The 20,295-nt window shown below is 35.4% G+C and overlaps 1 protein-coding gene and 1 pseudogene across 9 annotated transcripts in view; one reads left to right on the top strand and one right to left on the bottom strand.

Moving 5' to 3' along the window:
- The window catches only part of TUT4 (terminal uridylyl transferase 4), a 108,045-nt gene that overhangs the window by 18,813 nt on the left and 68,937 nt on the right, over positions 1-20,295 (top strand). For all 9 annotated transcript variants that reach the window (XM_033113468.1, XM_033113467.1, XM_033113464.1 and 6 more), the window contains exons 2-3: positions 11,013-11,895; positions 18,567-18,730. In XM_033113468.1, the coding sequence (XP_032969359.1) occupies positions 11,106-11,895; positions 18,567-18,730 (954 nt within the window). In that variant the 5' untranslated portion in view covers positions 11,013-11,105. The remainder of the gene's footprint in view (positions 1-11,012; positions 11,896-18,566; positions 18,731-20,295) is intronic.
- Positions 2,417-3,362, bottom strand: LOC117026613 (calponin-3-like; annotated as a pseudogene).

Raw genomic sequence — 20,295 nt, 5'->3', positions numbered from 1 at the left:
GGCTCCGCCCTCTGCAACTAAGGTTGAACACGGCACCTTGAGCTGAGCTCCCGGATGGCTCAGTTGGTTGGAGTGCATCCTCTCAACCACAAGGTTGCCGGTTCAACTCCCGCTAGGGATGGTGGGCTGTGCCCCCTGCAACTAGCAACGGCAACTGGACCTGGAGCTGAGCTGCGCCTGACACAGCTAAGACTGAAAGGACAACAACTTGAAGCTGAACGGCACCCTCCACAACTAAGATTGAAAGGACAACAACTTGACTTGGAAAACAGTCCTGGAAGTATATACTGTTCCCCAATAAAAGTCCTGTTCCCCTTCCCCAATAAAAATCTTAAAAAAAAAAAAATTAATTAATTAATTAATAAGTCTTAAAAAAAAATGAACCAGTCAGAAATAAGCAATACAGTAACTGAAATGAAAATACATTAGAGGGGATCAACAGTAGATTACATGAAAAAGAGGATCAAACAGCACTTTAAAGGACAAGGTAGTAGAAAACACCCAATCAGAACACCAAAAAAAAAACCAAAACAAACAACAACTCCAAAATGAGGATAGTTTAAGGGACTTCTGGGCCAACATCAGGCATACCAATATTTGCATCATGCGGATACCAGAGGGAGAAGAAAGAGAGCAAGGAATTGAAAACCTATTTGATGAAATAATGACAGAAAACTTCCCTAACCTGTCGAAGGAAATAGACATAGAAGTCCGGAACGCACAGAGAGTCCCAAAGAAGATGAACCCAAAGAGGCCCACACCAAGATTAAAATGCTACAGGTTGAAGTCAGACTCTTAAAAGCAGCAAGAGAAAAGTATTAATAGTTACCTACAAGGGAGCTCCCATAAGATTGTGAGCTGATTTCTCAACAGAAACTGTGCAGGCCAGAAGGAATTGGTACAAAATATTCAAACTGATGAAAAGCAAGGACCTACAACCAGGATTACTGTACCTGGCAAAGCTATTATTTAGAATCAGAGGACAGAGAAAGGGCTTCTCAGATAAGAAAAAGTTAAAGGAGTTCATCACCGCCAATCCAGTATTGCAAGGAATGTTAGAGGGAGTTCTTTAAGATGAAAAAAGAAAAGATCAGAAATATGAATAATAAAATGGCAATAACTGCAGATCTGTCAACAATTACTTTAAATGTAAATGGATTAAATGCTCCAATCAAGACATAGGGTGGCTGAAAGGATAATCAAACAGGATCCATAGAGATGCTGCCTAAAGAGACTCACTTCTCAGATTGAAAGACACACAGAAACTAAAAGTAAAGTGATGGAAAAAGATATTTCATGAAAATGGAAACAAAACAAAACAAAAATGCTGGGGTAGCAACACTTATGCCAAACAAAATAGACTTTAAAACAAAGGCTATAATGAGACAAAGAAGGACCCAGTTATCTCACTTCTAGGTATTTATCCAAAGAAACCCAAAACATTAACGCTACTTCGAGGGGATGTATGCTTCTATATGTTCAGTGCAGCATTGTTTACTGTGGCCAAGATGTTGAGGCAGTCTGGGTGTCTGTCAATGAATGAATGAATGAAGAAGAGGTGGTATGTATATACAATGGAGTATTACTTGGCCATGGAAGGAAATGGGTTCTTGCTATCTGCGGAAGCATGTATAGATGTGGAGGATATTGTGCTGAGTGGAGTATGTCAGACAGAGAAAGATAAATGTCATATGATTTCACTTAGGAATCTAAAGAACAAAATAAACAAATGAAACAGTAACAGACTTATACTATGAACGTTTTGATAGTTGCCAGACGGAAGGGGTGGGTGAAAAGGGGGAAGGGATTAAGAAGTACAAATTGGTTGTTAACACACTAGACATGGGGATGTAGATGTAGCATAAGGAATATAGTCAATAATATTATAATACCTATGTATGGTGTCATGTGGGTACTAGATTTATCAGAGTGATAGATGGGACGGGAGTTGGACAGTGAAAAAGGTGAAGGGATTAAATACAAATTGGTAGTTACAAAATAGTCATGGGGATGTAATGTAAAGCATAGACAATATAGTCAATACTATAGTAATTAATAACTATGTATAGTGCCAGGTGGGTACTAGACTAGTCAGGTGGATCATTTCTTAACTCAATATAAATGTCTAACCACTATGCTGTACACCTGAAATTGAGATGAAGGGGAATAAGAGGTTCAAATTTCCAGGTATAGAACAAGTAATTCTTGGGGATGTAATATACAGCATAGGAAATATAGTCAGTAATGTTGTGATAGTGTAGTATGGTGTCAGGTAGTTGCTAGTCTTATCATGGTGATCCCTTCTTTGGTTATACAAATGTTGAATAACTATGGTGTACACCTGAAACTAATACTGTATGTTAGCTGTATTCAAATAAGAGTATTTAAAAAAATTACTGAGCTCCTCTCTATGTATCTAATAAACAGTGCCTTGGTCACCATATTGCTAATCTCTGGGGTGGTCATCTTGATACTCCCCGTGATATTCATCTGGGTATTATGCCTGATAATTGCTACCATAGATTTCCAACCCATTTGTTCCTGTCCCTTTGCTTCCATTGTGAATGACAGGTTCTGTTGGAGCAGCACAGAATTTGGGATCATATGCTTGCTGCCCGAGCCCATACACTCACTTCTTTCTGGGTAGCGACTGTTGATATCCATCTGTAGAGAAATTGTTGAGTTGTCCACTGGTTGTAAGGTTAGTTTCTGATTGTAGATGTCTCTTCTGGTACCTGGCATTAACATTCCCCACCTGGCTGGCTCCTTTGTTGGTGCCCATCTGCAACTAATCGTGGTGTGGTCAAAGTTTTGTCAGTTGCATTTTGGGATCATGAAGATGCCTCTTGGTCCCATAGGCTGTCATTCCTGCCTGGCTGGTGGTGCATTTGTTGGTTCCCATCTGTAAACCAATTACACTTTGGCCAACTTTTAATTTTCCGTCATCAAAACATCTTGTTTTTCTGCCTACTTAACTCTGACGTCATTGGTTGTATGGAAGCCTTTTGTTTTAGCCAGACCTGCTAGAGCCACCAGTGTTGTCTGAACCTGTGTCATGTTTCCATTCTCAAAAAGATCATTTGCTTCATATATGTCGTGTGGTTTCATCATAAGCCTGAATAGCTTTGATAAAGTTGTCAATATTCTCCAACTGAGGACAGTTTAATGAGGACTTGTTGACCTTCTTCACTGTGCCTGGCTGTAGCTTGTGTATGAGTTCATAGAGGATTACACTGTCTTTTAAGCCCAGCTGAAAATTGGTGCCAGTGCTCATGCCTGTCATTTCTTTTATACTTGGAAGCAGTCTTGTTTTTGGCCTACACAGAGAGGCCACAGGAAGGGCCCTTGTTGAAGTGGGTCATGGTGGTGAGTGGCTAAAGAGGCTGTGTCCAGCTAGGGGGTTCTTGCACTTGGTTTCCTGGCTCCTGGCCCCGAGGACTGGCTGCAGTGCCAGACGCTCACAGCTTGTTTCCCTGGACGGTGGAGGGGCGCGGGCAGTACCTTGGAGGCCCGGGCAGACTGGGTCCTGCTGAGCCTCCATTCCATCCTGGAGTCCCACACGCCTGTTAATCTTATTGTGGATCCTTTCTGTATGAGAAGTTGTTTCTTTTGCTGCTTTCAAAATTTTCTCTTTGTCTTTGGTTTTCAACAGTTTAACAGTAATGTATCTTGGTATGGATTTCTTTGAATTTACTCTGCTTGGAGTTCATTGAGCTTCTTGGATTGTGTAATTTTGTCTTTCAACAGATTTGGGAAGTTTTCGTATATTATTCATATACTTTTTGTGTCCCCTTTTCTTCCTTCTGAGATTCCTGTTATGCTTATGTTAGTATACTTGATAGAGAAGAAAACATATAAATAGGAACTCGGGAAACAATACAGAGAGAGCAGAAAAAAATTTCAGAAAAACTTAGTTTTCTCAGAAATAAGAGATTATAATGATGAGACAAGATTAGAGTGCTACAAAAAACGAATAATCTTAGGTATATAAAAAAGAGAGAGTTCTAAAAATGGAAACATGATAGGTTCGCCATGTCCCTCCCCACCAAATGTAAAAGGGTTGGAAGATAAAGTTGAGGAAGTTACCCAAGAAGGAAAAGAACAAAAACATGGAAAATGGAAAGAAAAGGTATGGTAATTGGAGGATGAATGTAGGAGGCCTAACGTCAATTAATAAAAGCTATAGAAAAAGAACAGAGAAGATGGAAGAGATTACAGAAGACATAAGGAAAAAATTCCTAGAAGTGAAGGACTTGAGTTAGAAATTAAAAGAGCCAACTGAGTGCCCAACAAAATGAATGGGTATCTGCACCAAGGCTTATCACTTAGAAATTACAGAACACTGAGGCAAAGAAAATATCCTACAAGTTTCCATAAAGAAAAACACAGTTCGGTAAAAAACATGGAGAATAAGAATGGTGTAATTTTCTCAGTAGTAATGCTAGAAACTAGAAATCCTTGAAACGATACCTGTAATATTTTGAGTGAATGGTTTCTAATCTAAAATTTTAAACCTAACAAAATGTGAAGATAGAATAAAGACATTTCAGACATGCAAAGTCTTATGAAGTTTACCTCCTATTGAGGCTTAAGGGGGCCCAATAAATAGCATTCTCTTTCCCTTCCTGAATTCTGATTCTCTTTCCCTTGCTGAATTCTGAACAAATTGGGAGAGATAAAGGGAGCATATGGTGAGCAGAATGTCATTTGAATTATGGATACGGTTCACTTTGGAGAATGGGACTTATATTTTCAAGTTGTTTGCTAATACTCAATGCCAGAATTAGGCAGACTTACCCACTCAGGCAGAGGTAGAGGGAACAACTACAGGCCCTGTGTGGAACTTATATACCTGTTAGTATTAAAGTATGAATGAAAGAATAGAATTTTGTTTCCTGGGAACAGCTGGGTGCAAAGAGGAAGGAAAGGGGAAGATGATAAATTTTGCCCAGATCATTTTTCCAAACCCCATCTCCTTAGGAAAGGAATCAATGACAGTGGTGGAAAGAAGTCAGGAATGATATAATGGATGTTCCTTTACATAGAAAGAAATGGCAGAAGTGGGGCATAATTATTTTCAATGCCTATCATGTTCCCTTTCTTAGGAAGCTTCTGGAAGATGTGCTTCACCAGAAAAAGGGAGTAAATCATGGAAGAGGAAAATAGAAGAATCAGCATGAGAGAGTGGATGGAGTTAGTAGGATGATAATGAAAGGAAGTCTCAGGGTGACAACAATGATGAAAGCGTAGTTGTGATCATAGAGTGCCAGACAAGGAGTGTTCACGGAGAAAACAACAGAAACAAATAGATTACTTGCTGTATTTGACAATATTGAGATAAGATTTACTGTCCTGTCAATGAATTATTGATAGATATATTAAAAAGCTTAAGAAAAATGATTAATTTCAGATAAAACTGAAAAATATCCCAAAAGGTGTGGTTATAATATATATTCAAAAGGCTAGGCTACTAAGACAAAGAGATCCAGTAATAATACAGTGGCTTACAAAACAGTTTTATTTCTCTTTCATGTGATAGTTGGTAGGTGAGTGATCACCAGAACCAGATGAGCATGAGTAATTTGTTCTCTATGGTCGTTCAGGGGCCCAAGTCCCATTGATGATGATGTCCAGACAAGAGGCAAGCAGTATGCACTTTACCTGGGCTTGTTAGAAATGTAGAATGTCAGTCTGCACTGCAAACCTACGGAATTGGTATCTGCGTTTAGGAACTAGTTGATTCCTATGCACAAAAGTTTGAGACTCCCTAGTCTGGATTAGAACATAATTGTTGGCTATATGATTGAAGATGAATGATTGAGAATTTTATCCATTGAGAAGGGGAGAGAGCATGGAGGAGGTAAGAACTTGATCTTAAGGACATACCTAATTTCAGTGAAGATTGGGAAATGTAGTCTAGCCATGTGGCCAGGGCAAAGGAGAAAATAAATTTTGATGGACATCTAGAAAACTCTTGTATAGTATTTGACTCAGCCATCAATAATATTGGCATGTCATATTAAAATCATCCTGGAGGGACAGAGGTGGAATGGGAACGTGTGTGTATGTATGTGTGTAATTCTTTCTCTAGGGCGAGGGTTTGAGACAGTAAAATCCTTATCTTCCATAGTAGGAAATCGGTAGATAATATCTAAAGCTAACACAAAATAAGTATCAGCTTAAGCATGTAATCTAGAAATACGGAGATAAGTCTCAGAAGAAACAGCTAAGAGAGTCGAAAGTATTTGCTTCTGAGGAGAAATTTGTAGTCAGTGAGAGAATACTGTTTGCCGTATAGTACTTTTGACTTTTTGAACTATATAATTATATTTGTTTTATAAAAAGCAAATTGGAAGAAAATCCCTGAGGTCCAAATAGGAAGTAAACACATGAAAAGTATTAAGTGTTAAGTGTTATGAGAAAGGTAAGACCAAAGTTCATAGAATGAGACATACTTTTCTGAGCCCAGCCTGGGTGGCAGGTGGGTAGTGAATGGATTAGGGAAGCTTTCTTGGAAGAGAGACATTTTCTAATTACAATATAAGTTATGATGTAATAAACATCTTTTGGATTTATTATATTTTTTAAAAGTGTGAACAGTTAAAAATAATTAAAGCTAATTTTGGTCCATTTAAAAAAGTTATTAATGCCTACTTTGTATTAGGCACTGTAGTTGGCACTGAAGATATAATGGTAAGTAAAATCAGCAGTGGATTCTTACCTATTGGAATTTATAATCTAGTGGGGCCACTGACATGAATCAAATTGTTTATTATGTGTAAAGTTATGGAGCATATGGTTTCCCTTCACTTCTCGCAGAACCACTCCTTAGAGCAGTGATTCTTCAAATGTAGTCCTCAGTCTGGCTACCTGGGCATCACCTGGGAACTTGTTAGAAATGCAAATTCTCAGGCCCCCATCTCAGACCTACTGAATAAAACTCTGGGAATGGGACCCTCTAGGTAATTCTAATGAATGCTAAAATTTGAGAACCATTGCCTTAAAGGTAATCAATATTTTAAGCTTGGTTTATTACTGCTAGTATTTCAATGTTAAAAATAACCAACTGCATATGCCAGGTTATATAATTGTTAAGCATTTAATAACTTCTAAGTGTTTAATAATGTATTTAGAATTTATTAAGCATATACCATGTATAGTAATTCAGTCTCTGGAGTCCTAGTTTATATGGACTTCTTTTGCTTAACAAGCTTTTTTCCTGTAGGAGAGCATTGTTTACAAATGCTGTCTTTTTTTAAAATTGAGGTAATATTGACATACAATATATTTCAAGTATACAACATAATGAGTCAATATTTGTGTATATTGTGAAGTCATCACCACAGTAAGTCTAGTTAGCATCGTACAAACGCTGTTGTGTTTATGGAGCCTGTGAGGTCCCCGGTAATTTTCTATAACTTGTAATATGATCAGAACTGTATAAATTAACATTACTGTTTTGAGATTTGCATAGAATCGTAATATTTTAGTTGGAGTAGACTCTAAAGATAGCCTGCTTCAGCCAGTTATTTTATAGTTTAGAAATAAATCTGTGACTCAAGAGAGGGTCTGTATCGTCTTGTTCAGTCACTCAGTAGCTGGTGGGTCTCAGTGGCTGGAGGCCTTAGCTGAAATTGGTTTCCTTCCTTCCTTCCTTCCTTCCTTCCCTCCTTCCTTCCCTCTCTCCCTCCCTCCCTCCCTCCCTCCCTCCCTCCCTCCCATAGCTTTTTGCAATTATGCCTTACAGTAGTTTCCTTGAACAATAACTATTGCTGTGATTAGCTTCTCTATTAGTTATGGAACAGTTCTTTAAGGCAAACTTTCTTAAGTAATGTATCCAAACACCTTTTTTAAGTCTGAGGACCCAGAACTTGTAGGCCAATCTGCCAGTGAATGATGAATAATTATAAAAAGGCGTCAAAAACTTCTCTGGAAACAATTGCAATATTTGCTAAATGCTTTAATTTGGAGCAGGAAAAGATTGATGTGAAGCATCAGACCAAGAGTAGATATTCTTTTAATTGCTGGTGATTTTGAATGCCTAAGTACCTAACATTTTGATAGGCATTGTAAGAATTCAAAGGCCGGCCTGGTGGCTCAGGCTGTTGGAGCTCCGTGCTCCTAACTCCGAAGGCTGCCGGTGCAATTCCCACATGGGCCAGTGGGCTCTCAACCACAAGGCTGCCGGTTCAACTCCTTGAGTCCCACAAGGGATGGTGGGCTGCACCCCCTGCAACTAAGATTGAACACGGCACCTTTCGCTGAGCTGCCGCTGAGCTTCTGGATGGCTCACGTGGTTTCCTCAACCACAAGGAAAAGAAAAAAGAAAAAAAGAATTCAAGGAAGATAAAAGACATGATTAGAATTAGAAGGAAATGGACTGATATATTAATTTATTTAAAAATGAAATCGAATACATTTTTAAATGCTATTGTTTTCTATATTTAAACACTTTTAAAGAAATTCATTAAAAATTCTTTGTATTTTCTTGATAATAACTAGTTATTTAAGGTTAAAATCTCATTTGATACCCATTTATCACATTCTAAAAACATAACCAGGAACTAAAAAGTAGGTCTGACATTTTTATTTGGTTCAACTAATTTTGCTTTGAGTGTGCACTGGAAAGCAGTGAATCTTATTTCCAAAATCCTGTCTCTTCAGAGAAAATTTCATTTCTAGGAATTACAACCTTTTTTGGGAAATTTTTATACTGTTGATAACTTAAAAGTTAAAAATGGCATTTTTTTTGCTACAAAATTGCCACTTTTTTTTTTTTTTGAGGCAATCGGATATTTGCTACCCTGTAAGAAAAGATGGGGTAGATTAGAAAATAAATGTAGTTTGTTTTTTCATGACACATTGTTTCTATTAAAAATGTAAATGTACTTTTAGTTATATGAAACAAATTACTCCCTTAAAATGAAACCAGGCAATTTTCTGAGCCTTGAACTACTCACTAGCATATATGTATCTTAATTAAGTACACTGATTTTTAAAAATCTTTGTAGCTTTTATTTATATGTACAAACTAGATTTACAGTTTTTTATAGAGTGCAAGAATAATGTGTCTACAAAGTTTTATAAACAGAATTGTGGATCAGCGTTGCTGTAAGTCTTTATTAATGGCCTTTGTCAGTAAGATAACATCTATAAAATTATTAAAGAGTCATTATTGTAGAATAGTATTAGAAAATTTAAAATATTCAGGTTACTGGATTAGATAAACTAATCTTTTAGAAATAGAACCCATTTTTATTTTTAAAAATAGGAACCTGCTGCAGTTTCTTCAAAAAATTTAGAGTCATATTATTTGACAACTGTGTGACAGATATATAAAATACCTTATCAGAAATAATGAAAGAAGACTGTACTAATTAAATAAATTCAAATATCTGAACATCTGGATATTTATTAGATAAAAGCGTTGGAGCATTATTTTACTGGAAAATATTGTTAGTCAAAAGAGGAATTAATGGTGAAAATGTAGTTTGGTTTTGGCTTAAATTTTAGTTACCATAATTTCTTAAAATATTACTGAATTTAGAAACAAGTACCTAATAAGTTGTGGTTTTTTAAAAAAAATAAAAGACAATATTAATCTGGACAGAGATCAAGACAGAGACTGTAGAAAACTGTATTACAAATAGGAATTATAAAAGCTAGGTCCAAGTTGAGTAAGATATTTCAGTGTAACTAGGTAAGCTTAATTGATTTTTTTTTAAATATGCGTTGGCATAAATACAGACAGTTGGGAGTAAATGACTGGTAGTCTGAACTTTTTATTTTAGGTAATATTTTTGTGTTTATATTATGATAATTATATGAGTAGAGGTGTTTGACTGCCCAAATTTGTAATTTAATAAATTAGCCAGGTAAAATCAAAGGTGCTACACATGCAGTTTGTTTTTGCTGAGTAAGTTTTATTTATATTATCTTTGTTTAGAGGCATAGGTCTGAGTTTAAGACATGCAGGGCAAAGTGAACAGCAAAAATTCCTGATTTCCATGTAATGTATTATATAAAGTATTTCTAACATTGAAATAATTAAACAAAATACAGTATTTTCATTTATTTATAATTTCTGCTCTCTGGTAAATACAAAAGTGTTCCTATTATATTTTAGAACAAAATGAGTTCTGACTGATTTTAGTATTCTATCTTATTTTTTTTAGAGCAGTTGTAGTTTCACAGCAAAATTGAGTAGAAAGTACAGAGTGTCCCTATACTCCCTTCCCCCAAACAGGAATAGCCTTTCCCACTATCAACATCTATGCACCAGAGTGAATGGTACCTTTGTTACAGTCAGGAGCCTACACTGACATCACCCAAAGTTCATAGTTTACATTAGGTTTCACTCTTAGTAGTATACATGCTATGCATTTTGATAAATGTATGACACGTATCCATCATTATAGTACCATAAAATTTTACTATCACTTTTTAACTCTGGATTCCTATTGGTTTTTAAATTTTTCTTACTTCAGAAGAATTTACTAAACTATTTTATACTTCAGAGATGGAGAGAGTCTTGACTTTGTGTCTCCATGTTTAGAGTCAACTTTGAAGTAGGTTAGTGGTATAATTAGGTACTGTTTAGTAGAAAAGTTCTATGGTTAGGATTTTACCACTTAGGCTCTATAAACTGATTTCCTGTGTTGCATATAGATTGGAATTTTTGTGTTTTCTTTGTTCCATTTCCTTTTGTGTTAATTGTGGTACATCACAATTATTTCCCTTTTAGTTGAAATTCTTATTGAGTAATGGAAAACGTTTTACTTCTAAAATTCCCTTGTATTGCCATAATTACATTAGAACCTTCTTTATGAGCATTTGGCTTTTTACTAAGTGGGTTTTAATTCTTTTTCAAAGTTTTCAGAGTTTAAACATTTTTTTTTATTATTATTTCTTTAGTTTTGAGAACACAGTTTGAAAGTTTACTCATGTCTCACTAATATTTAAAAAAATGGCTTTTGCATTTTAAATAACAATTTTTTTTTTTAATTCAATAGTTTGCTTGCCTAAACTGGATTTGAAGCAATTCAAACTACTGGAGATCTGCCAATTTACAGTAACACAATTGGAAAGAAGCAGGTTTTCAAATAATGGAAGAGTCTAAGACCTCTAAAAATGAAAATCATGAACCAAAGAAGAATGCTTGGGCTCTTTCTGAAGAAAGCAAAACAGTTAAAGTTATAACTAATCAAACTTTGAAAGCCAGAAATGAAAAATCCATAAAAGAAATTGGGACCAGCTCTCCAAATAGGAATAGTAATAAAAAAAATAAGCAAAATGATATTTGTATAGACAAAACAGAAGTTAAATCATGTAAAGTAAATGCTGCCAACGTTCCAGGCCCTAAAGATTTGGGGTTAGTCCTTCGAGATCCAAGTTACTGCAAAGCAAAAAAGTCACCTAATTCACCGGTGAGAGCAGAGAAAATACCTGTTTCACAGGTGAAAGTAGAAAAGGCATCCAGTTTACAGACAAAAGCAGAAAAATCACCAAAGTCACCTAATTCACCAGTGAAAACAGAAAAGGCACCCACTTCATCGGCAATGGTAGCAGAAAAGGTACTTAGTTCCCAGAAGAAATCAGAAAAAGCACCCAGTTCTCAGATGAGATCAGTAAAGGTTCTCAGTTCACCAGCAGAAGCAGAGAAGGTGCCCAGTTTACGGTTGAAAGAAAACATGAAACAGACGGAATTACAGCACATTGGGAAAAAAATTTCAAGTTCCTTTACTTCTCTGGACAAAGTGAATATTGATATTGTAGAGGGAGGAAAATCTGCTCTGGAAAACTCTCCAGGATCTCAGAAGCAACAAACATGTACAGAGAATACTGGTGATTCTGATGATAGCACTTCAGGAGTTGAAGACACCTCGGATGATTTGAGTAAGTACAAATTAGATTATTGCACAAGTCACATTTTTGGAGGGATTTTCCTCCACTAATGTTCTTTAGATTGTCCCGATTGATTTTTAACTACTTTAATTATAAAAAGGATATTAATAACATGGCTTTTAAAGTTAAAAAAGAACCTTTACGTTTATTATGGTAGGTAAAAAGCCTGAGCAAATACAAATTTAGTGGCTCCTATAGTCAGTATTTTCTCTCTCTCTCTCTCTCTCTCTCTCTCTCTCTTTCTCTCTTTCTCTCTCTTTCTCATTTTTTAAATGGTCCTGCTAACATGTTGCTCATTTATTCACCAAACATGTATGTATTGAGTTCCTATTATATGTCAAGCATGTGTTTACAATGGAAAACCAAAAAAACCCCCACAGCCCCAGACCTCAAGGAAGCTTCTAGTTAGATGGAGATGATACTGATAAAGTAGTGATTTAGTTCAGTGCCCAAAACTTGAGTTGAGAATGTAAATGATTTAATTGAGGGCTTTAGACTTGGGGTTGAGAAAATGCATGCATGATAGAAATGTAAGACTACAAGTGTGATTCAGATTCAGTGTGACTAGAACAGGGAACTGAGGGGGAAAGTGGCAAAAAATTCAGCTGAAAACTACACAAGAATTGGAGAATAAAAGGCCTTTTAGTACATTATAGACAGTTTGGACTTTATTATGAGTGTTTTGAGAAGCCATTGACAAGTTTTAAGCAAAGTTAGTGCTATGATCATATATATGTATATATGTTTATATATTTGACTACAGTGTAGCAAATTCTTTGCCAGGAACAAGACTGGAAGCAGTGTTTCTTCTGGGATTTTGAACTGAGCTTTAATTATTTATAAATATTATCCATGTCTTTTGAGGACTTTAATTCTGATTTTGTTTAAATTAATGATTTTTTCCCTCAGCCGTCTTTTTTCTTAATGTTTCTGTGGCTAGAAGAATAAAGCCTTTCCTTGATGTGTAGACCAAAAAAAAAAAAGAAGCTATTTCTAAATAATTACTTATATACTTTGAGAAACACTGGTAAAGAGTTCAGAAATAGCTTCTTTTTATTTATGGTGGTACCCAGATGATGATATATTGACCAACCATTTAAAAAAATTTAATAGAGGTATTTTTAGGTGTGTAAGAAAAATAACAACTTCATAATTTTATAGATAAGGCTTAGGAAAAGACCAAAAAAAGTAATTTACAGCCAGTATCAAGTAAATAATAGTACTGGTAAAGTTTTGATACGGCAGATCTAAACATGATAGTACATGAATGATTGAAGTTGGCAAATAACTGATGCATAATAAGATCACTTACACTTGAATTAGTGAAAAATCTGATCACTTGAATTAGTGAAAAATCTGGTTTAAAGATTATATATTTTTAAAGGCAACAAAATAAATGAGGTGACAGAGAGAGAGCAGAGTGTAGGCTCTGGAGTAAAATCGCATAGGTTTTGAATCCTGTCTTCCCCACTTAGTAACTTTGTAATTTGCATAAATTGCTTATCTTTTAAAATATTTCTCAGTTTCCTCATTTTTAAAAAAGTAGAGATGTTGCTGCCTGTGTTGTGAAGGTTAAGTTCAACATAGTGTTTTTTGTAGTACCTGACATAATAGGCATACGATGGTAATGAGTATCCTTTATTATTATTTCTCTAATTAAATGCAGTTTCGTTATTTGTTAACATGGAGAAAAAGCTGAACTGCTTAAAGAAGTTAGTAGACCAAGTAGAGATCCTTTTGGGAGACTTGGTTTAACAAATTAATAAGAATGATTTATAGTACTGCATAAAAATCATATTTCATAAATAAGTGCTTCTCATGTTTTAAAGAATTCTCTTTAATATGTATAATGTCTGCCTTGAAGTCATATTCATATATAATTGTTTACCACTTTTTTATCATAAAAAAACAAATTAATAATTTTTGAATTATTTCTCATTAGATTGCTCCTTTGTAAATCAAGTCAAATCAAACCAAATCTTTATATCTGGATTGTGATCTATTTGGACTTAATAGGCTGTATAGAAATTCGATTAATCTGAGGCCCACCTGAGATTAGTGGACTAATCTCTGTTAGGCCCATCTTTAGCTCCCACCTAGCATTTTTACCATTTTTCCATTTTTTCTTTTGCCATTCGTTTATTCAGTAAATATTTTTTGGGGTGTCTGCTATGTGCCAGGTACTGATTCAGTCACTAGGAATATAGCAGTGAACCAAACAGCACTGCTGTTAAGGAGTTAATATTCTATTGGGAGGAGACAGACAAAACCACAGTAAATAACAAAAGTATACAATACATTAGATAGTGATAGATCTTATGAGAAAAATAAAATAGGAAAGGTCATAGGGAATGGATGCTACTGTATCTGGTGGTGGTGTTTCAAATTTAAATTGTCACTGAGAAGGTGACAGTAGAGCCAATACTTGAAGGAAAGAGTGAGAGTGAGCCTGGTGAATATCTGAGGAGAGAGTATTCTAGATCTGGCTTCTCAAACTTTAACGTGCATGTGAATCCTCTGGGATTCATATTAAAATGCAGATTCTTGGGCTCTATTCCTAGAGGTTTTTGATTTAGAAAGCCTGGACTAGGGCCTGAGTTACTAAATGTCGAACAAACTCCTAGTGAGGTTGATGTTGTTGGTCAGGATCATGCTTTTGAGCAGCGTAACCTAACTTATCTCCTTCCTTTCACTTACACCATCCTTCATTGTGTTTTTAGTAGCAGCTGAAATGATCCCGTTAAAATTATTCAGATCATGTTACTATTGTTCAAAATGTTTCAGTGGTTTCCCATACATCAGAGTAGAAGCTAGTGTCCTTGTAGTGACTTAGAGGGCTCTACATCATCTGTGGCACTCCTCCACTTCTCTGCCCTCATTCATCTATTTCTTACCCTTTCTCTCTCTGCTCCAACTGCGTGGTTTCCTTGCAGTTCCTCAGATGTGAACATAAATGTCCACCTCATGGCCTTCACATTTACCTTTTCCTCTGCCTGCAGCACTCTTCTCCCAGCTGTCCATATGGCTAGCTAGCTCTCTTATCTCCTTTACCTTCTCAGTGAGGCTTTTGTTGGGTCACTTATCTAAACCATACAACCCTCGCCTCCACTTCTGACACTCCTTATTCCTTTTACCTGTTTACTTTTTCTCTGTAGTCCTTATTAACATATTTTTAATTTTTTGATTTACTTTTTTATGTAATGGTTTTGTTGAGGTATTTTTCACTGCCATAAAATTGACCTTTTAAAAATACACAGTTTAGTGGCTTTTTAGAATATTCATAAAGTCATGTAAACATTGCCACTGTTTCATTCCTGAACATTTTTATTACCCCCCCAGAGAAACTCCACATTCATTAGCAATTACTGATCATTACCCCCTTCTCCTATCCACTGCCAACCGCTAATTTACATTCTCTCTATATAGATTTGCCTATTTTACACAGACTCATACAATATGTGGCCTTTATGTATGGATTTTTTTATTTAGCATAATGTTTTCAAGGTTCATCCATGTTGTGGCATGTATCAATACATTACTCCTTTTTATTGCTGAATAATATTCCATTGTATGGCTATATCACATTTTGTTTATCCTTTCATCAGTTGATAGATACTTGAATTGTTTCCGTCTTTGGCTATTATGAGTAATGCTGCTGTGAACATTTGTTTAAAAGTTTTTGTGTGGATGTATGTTTTCATTTCTCCTTGATAGATTTTGGAGTGGAATTGATGAGTTATATGGTAACGCTGTTTAACTTTTTTTTGGTGGTGTAATACATACAAAATTTACCATCTTACCCATTTTAAAGGTGCAATTCAATGGCACTAAGTACATTTACAGTGTACTACAACCATTACCACTACCTAATTGCAAATTTTTTCATCACTCCAAAAGGAAACCCTGTATCTCATTAAGAGTCATTTCCCATTCTCTCCCCCACCCAGCCTCAGACAACCACTAATAGGCTTTCTGTTTCTATATATTTTCCTCTTCTAGATATTTCACAGAAATGGAATCATACACTATGTGTTTTTTTGTGTCTGGCTTCCTACATTAAACATCACATTTTCAAGATTCATTCATGTGGCGTATATCAGTACTTGCCTTTTTAAGGCTGATGCTATAGGCTGAATTTTGTCCCCTCAAAATTCCTATATTGAAGCTGTAACTCCCAATGTGATTGTATCTGGAGATAGCTTTTAGGAGGTAGTTAAGAATAAATGAGGACATAAGGATGGGTCCTAATCCGATAGGATTGGAGGCCTTATAAGAAGAGGAAGAGGAAGATCTTTCTTGGTGCGTGCACCGAGGAAAGGCCATGTGAGGACACAGTGAGAAGGCGGCTGTCTACAATCCAAGGAGAGAGCTCTCATCAGACACCAACCCTGCTGGCACCTTGGTCTTGGACTTGCCTGCCTCCAGAACTGTGAGAAAACAAATTTCTGTTGTTTCAGACAGCCAATCTATGGTATTTTGTCATGGCAGCCTGAGCTGACTAAGACAGCTGAATAATATTCCAGTGTATGAATATGTCACATTTGTTTATCCATATATTTAGTGATGTACATTTGGGTTGTTTTCACCTTTGACTTTTGTGAATATTGTTGATACGAAAATTCATGTACAGGTTTTCGTTTGAATACCTGTTTTCAACTCTTGTTTCATGAGAGTATTAACATCTCAAGAAACTAGTGTTCTGTGGGAAAAAGTTTGGGAAATTCTGCCTGATTAATTTTGATGTTGATTTCAGAAAATTAAATAATTTCATTTATTTTTGACTTTAAAAAAAAGATATATAGATTTCTCTAATTTTTCAGATTTGCAGAAATGATAATTTTGCAGGATTTTCTGATGTTAGTTGCTGTGTAATGCAGGTCAAATTAGTTGTACATATAGAAAAGGGAAGGTTAGACTATTGCCTTGCTACCACACTTTTTCGTGAAATGTGGAACAGAAACTAGGATTTCACCTTTTCTTTTACATTTCCATCATAAAATTGTTATTAAAAAACTAAATTATTTTTTCAAGTATTAGGACACAGTTGCAAATTGCTCATGGTGTATCGTTCCCCTGACAATTTAAGAAACACTTAGCTAACCTAGTGACACTTCTAATATTTGAATCCTTTTTTTTTTTTTTAAAGGAGAGCACAGCTCACAGTGGCCCATGTGGGGATCGATCCGGCAACCTTGGTGTAATTAGCACCACGCTCTAACCAACTGAGCTAACTGGCCACCCCTGAATCCTTTTTTAATATATATAAGAGTTTGCCTTCTTATTCTGTACACTTGTGGTAGGAGACACCTCCAGAGGCACATTATTTCTTCTTTTTTTCAGAAAATTAGTACTGTCAAAAAGTAAAATTGACTGTCAGGGTTCTTGTAGATAGCAGGTAGTGGGGCTTTTGAAAGCAGAGTGGAGAGATTTGTTGATTATCTATGAGCATTTACCTTTATAAGTACTTTTAGATATATTCAAATTTATTTATTCAACACGTTTTTTATTGTTTCATATCTGGTCTAGGCATTGTTTTAAAATCTGAAGGTACAAAGTTAAATAAGACCTAGTTATTGGCATCAAGGAATTTATCATCTAATGTAGAAGATGGATAAATGAATATAAATTATATTACTATGCAAATGTGAGATAATAGAGGTACCATTATAGAATATAAACAATATCGTCTGTCTTCTGCAACATGACACTTAAGCTGAATTTTACATGTAAACATTATTATTAGGTTGGTGCAAAAGTAGTTGCGGTTTAAAAGGTTAAAAATAATTACAAAAACTGCAATTACTTTTGCACCAATCTAATAGTTGAGGTGGGGAGGACCTTGATGGTGGAGGGATCAGCGTATGTAAAGGCATTGAGACTTGAAGTAGCAGTGATCCATTCTAGCACATTGGGTATGAATGAAGTGAAAAGTGTTAGAGCAGAATATAAGTTTATAGATACATATAATATGCTAGAGAGTTTAAACTTTATTCGAACTCTTTGAAAGCCTTTTAAGTATTTTAAGCAAGGGAATAATATGACTCAGTTTGTATTTAAAAAATCACACTGGTGGTGGAACCTACTGTATGCCAGGTACATATTGCTAGGTGTTGAAAATGCAAAGATGAAAGCACACTGTCTATTCCTTAAAGACATTACAGTCTAGTTAGGAGGCAGAGTAGCGAAGAAAAAATATTGATGTGGTGGAGATATCCATGAGTTCGGTGAAAGCAAAGAAGGAGGAGCCTGGTATGGGTTTGTGGTCTGGAGTGCGTATGTTCTTTTCGCTGCTGGTGTATAGTGATAAAGTCACTAAAGTGACTTTTGTTCAGGGACTACGAGCTTTTTATCATATTTACTCCAGAGATTCTACAAGATGGTTATGTTAGCCTTGTGTAGTGAGTGTCAGTTATATTTGTCTCTTTTGATAGGTAGGTTGAAAGAACAAGATAGGTAATAGACCCATGAAGTAGATTTTTCTTTGTGAATTTTGGTATCATGTATATCTCTTACTTACATTTTACATAGTATACCAACTTGTACAACCAAGAAAGAATATTTTTTCTGTGTGTGTATAAATTGAATGTCTGTTTTCCATTAATTTTTTTGTTTCGATTGACTAGTTCTGATGATGGTAACTAAGTGATTGCTTCCTTTTCTAGGTAAAATGAAGAATGAGGACTGTAATAAAGAAAATTCTTCAGAGATGGACTATTTAGAAAATGCCACTGTGATAGATGAATCTACATTGACACCTGAGCAGAGGCTAGGCTTGAAACAAGCAGAAGAACGCTTAGAAAGAGATCACATCTTTCGACTTGAAAAAGTATACTATATTGTTTTAGTTATTTGGAGGAAGATGGTGTGTTTCATGACTTTTCTTTCCCAAGTATAGCTTTTTATTTTTCTTCTTTTCCTAAGACAGATAGCATTCATCTTTCCTTACTTTTCTCTTTCCTTTCTTCTTCTCTCGTTTTTTTCCCTTCCCTCCCTTTGTTCTGCAAGTTCTTACATATGTGAGTCTGACTTCATTCATTCATCCCAGAGGTTCACAAACTATGCCCTACTCTCTTAGTTTTGTTTTCTTTTTTTAAATTATGGTAAAATACACCTAGCCCCTTGTTTTTGTAAACAAAGCTTTATTAGAACACAGCCACGCCCATTGTTTACATATTGTCTATGGCTGCTTTTATGCTGCTATGTTAAGTAGGTGCTATAGGGAATATGTGGTCCGCAGAGCATAAAATATCTACTGTTTACCAAAGCATAAAATATTTGCTGAAATACTACTTTGTTCTGTTATGGAAGAAGTTTGCTGACTCTTGATTTATTTACTTATCAAATAGATCTTGAGAGCTTGTGTTCTAGGTAATGTGCTAGGCACTGGGAATATATTGGTGAGAATATATTCTCACCAGTTTCTGCAGAGAATATATTCTCTGGTGATATATTCTCACCAGAATATATTTCTCAGCAGTTTCTGCCCATTAGGAGGTAACAGTCCATTTAGAGTGACAGAAATAAAATAGAAAATATTCCATGATGTCCTGGACTTCCTCCTTTCCCCTTGCTTTTTGCTCGTCCCCTTTCCTCTTTTTTCTCCCATATTTACATCTACTGTGTATTATGAACAGTTTTAGTCATTGGTATCTTGTTCCTGAGTACTAATTAATTTCTTAACCTAGAAATACACATTCCTAGCCTTCACAGTAAAAACAACTGCTACGTATGGAAGGAAAGAATCATAAATTAATCTGTTCACAAATAGATACTTGGGATACTTGTGAGTATGCATATAGTGAAATAGGTCATCATTCTTGATTAAATAATAAAGGAAAGAAAGAAATGGTCTGCTTTTGTATAGTTTAGGAAAATGAGTTCATAACTAAACTGAAGAAGGCAATCCTGGGTTATGAATAGAATTTATGGCAGAGTAGGCACCCTATGAAAATAGAAAGGAATATCAAGGAGTACAGGCCCTTAATGTAGGAGAGTTGGTTGTGCAGCTAGCTTCACAAAATCCTCATTAGAAGTCTTTTTTGCAATTTGCTATTTTACATAGTTTTATCTTTCCTCTCACTTTTTCTTTCCTAAACCTGGAATTAGTAGCTATTTTGGATCTGTGCATTGTCAAGATATTAATAAATTAATATTGATCTATTAAAATATTATTAAAAGATTAATACATACTGAGTGCTTTCATGTGCCATGATCTTGTGATAAAAAGTTGAATTGGGTATGTATGGCATTTTTAAAAACATGGTACTGCTCTTCTAGGAGTTTACTAATTAGAGAAAGATGTGTAAGCAAATAATAATAATAATAGTAATAATAATAGTGTTTGAAAATGGGATCTTGGACAAAGCAGTGACCAACTTGAGTTAGGTAGGG

This window comes from Rhinolophus ferrumequinum, chromosome 9 (genome assembly GCF_004115265.2).
Source record: "Rhinolophus ferrumequinum isolate MPI-CBG mRhiFer1 chromosome 9, mRhiFer1_v1.p, whole genome shotgun sequence".
NCBI lineage: Eukaryota > Metazoa > Chordata > Mammalia > Chiroptera > Rhinolophidae > Rhinolophus > Rhinolophus ferrumequinum.
The sequence above is the reverse complement of the archived record's forward strand: the minus strand, read 5'-3'. Positions and strand labels throughout refer to the sequence as shown.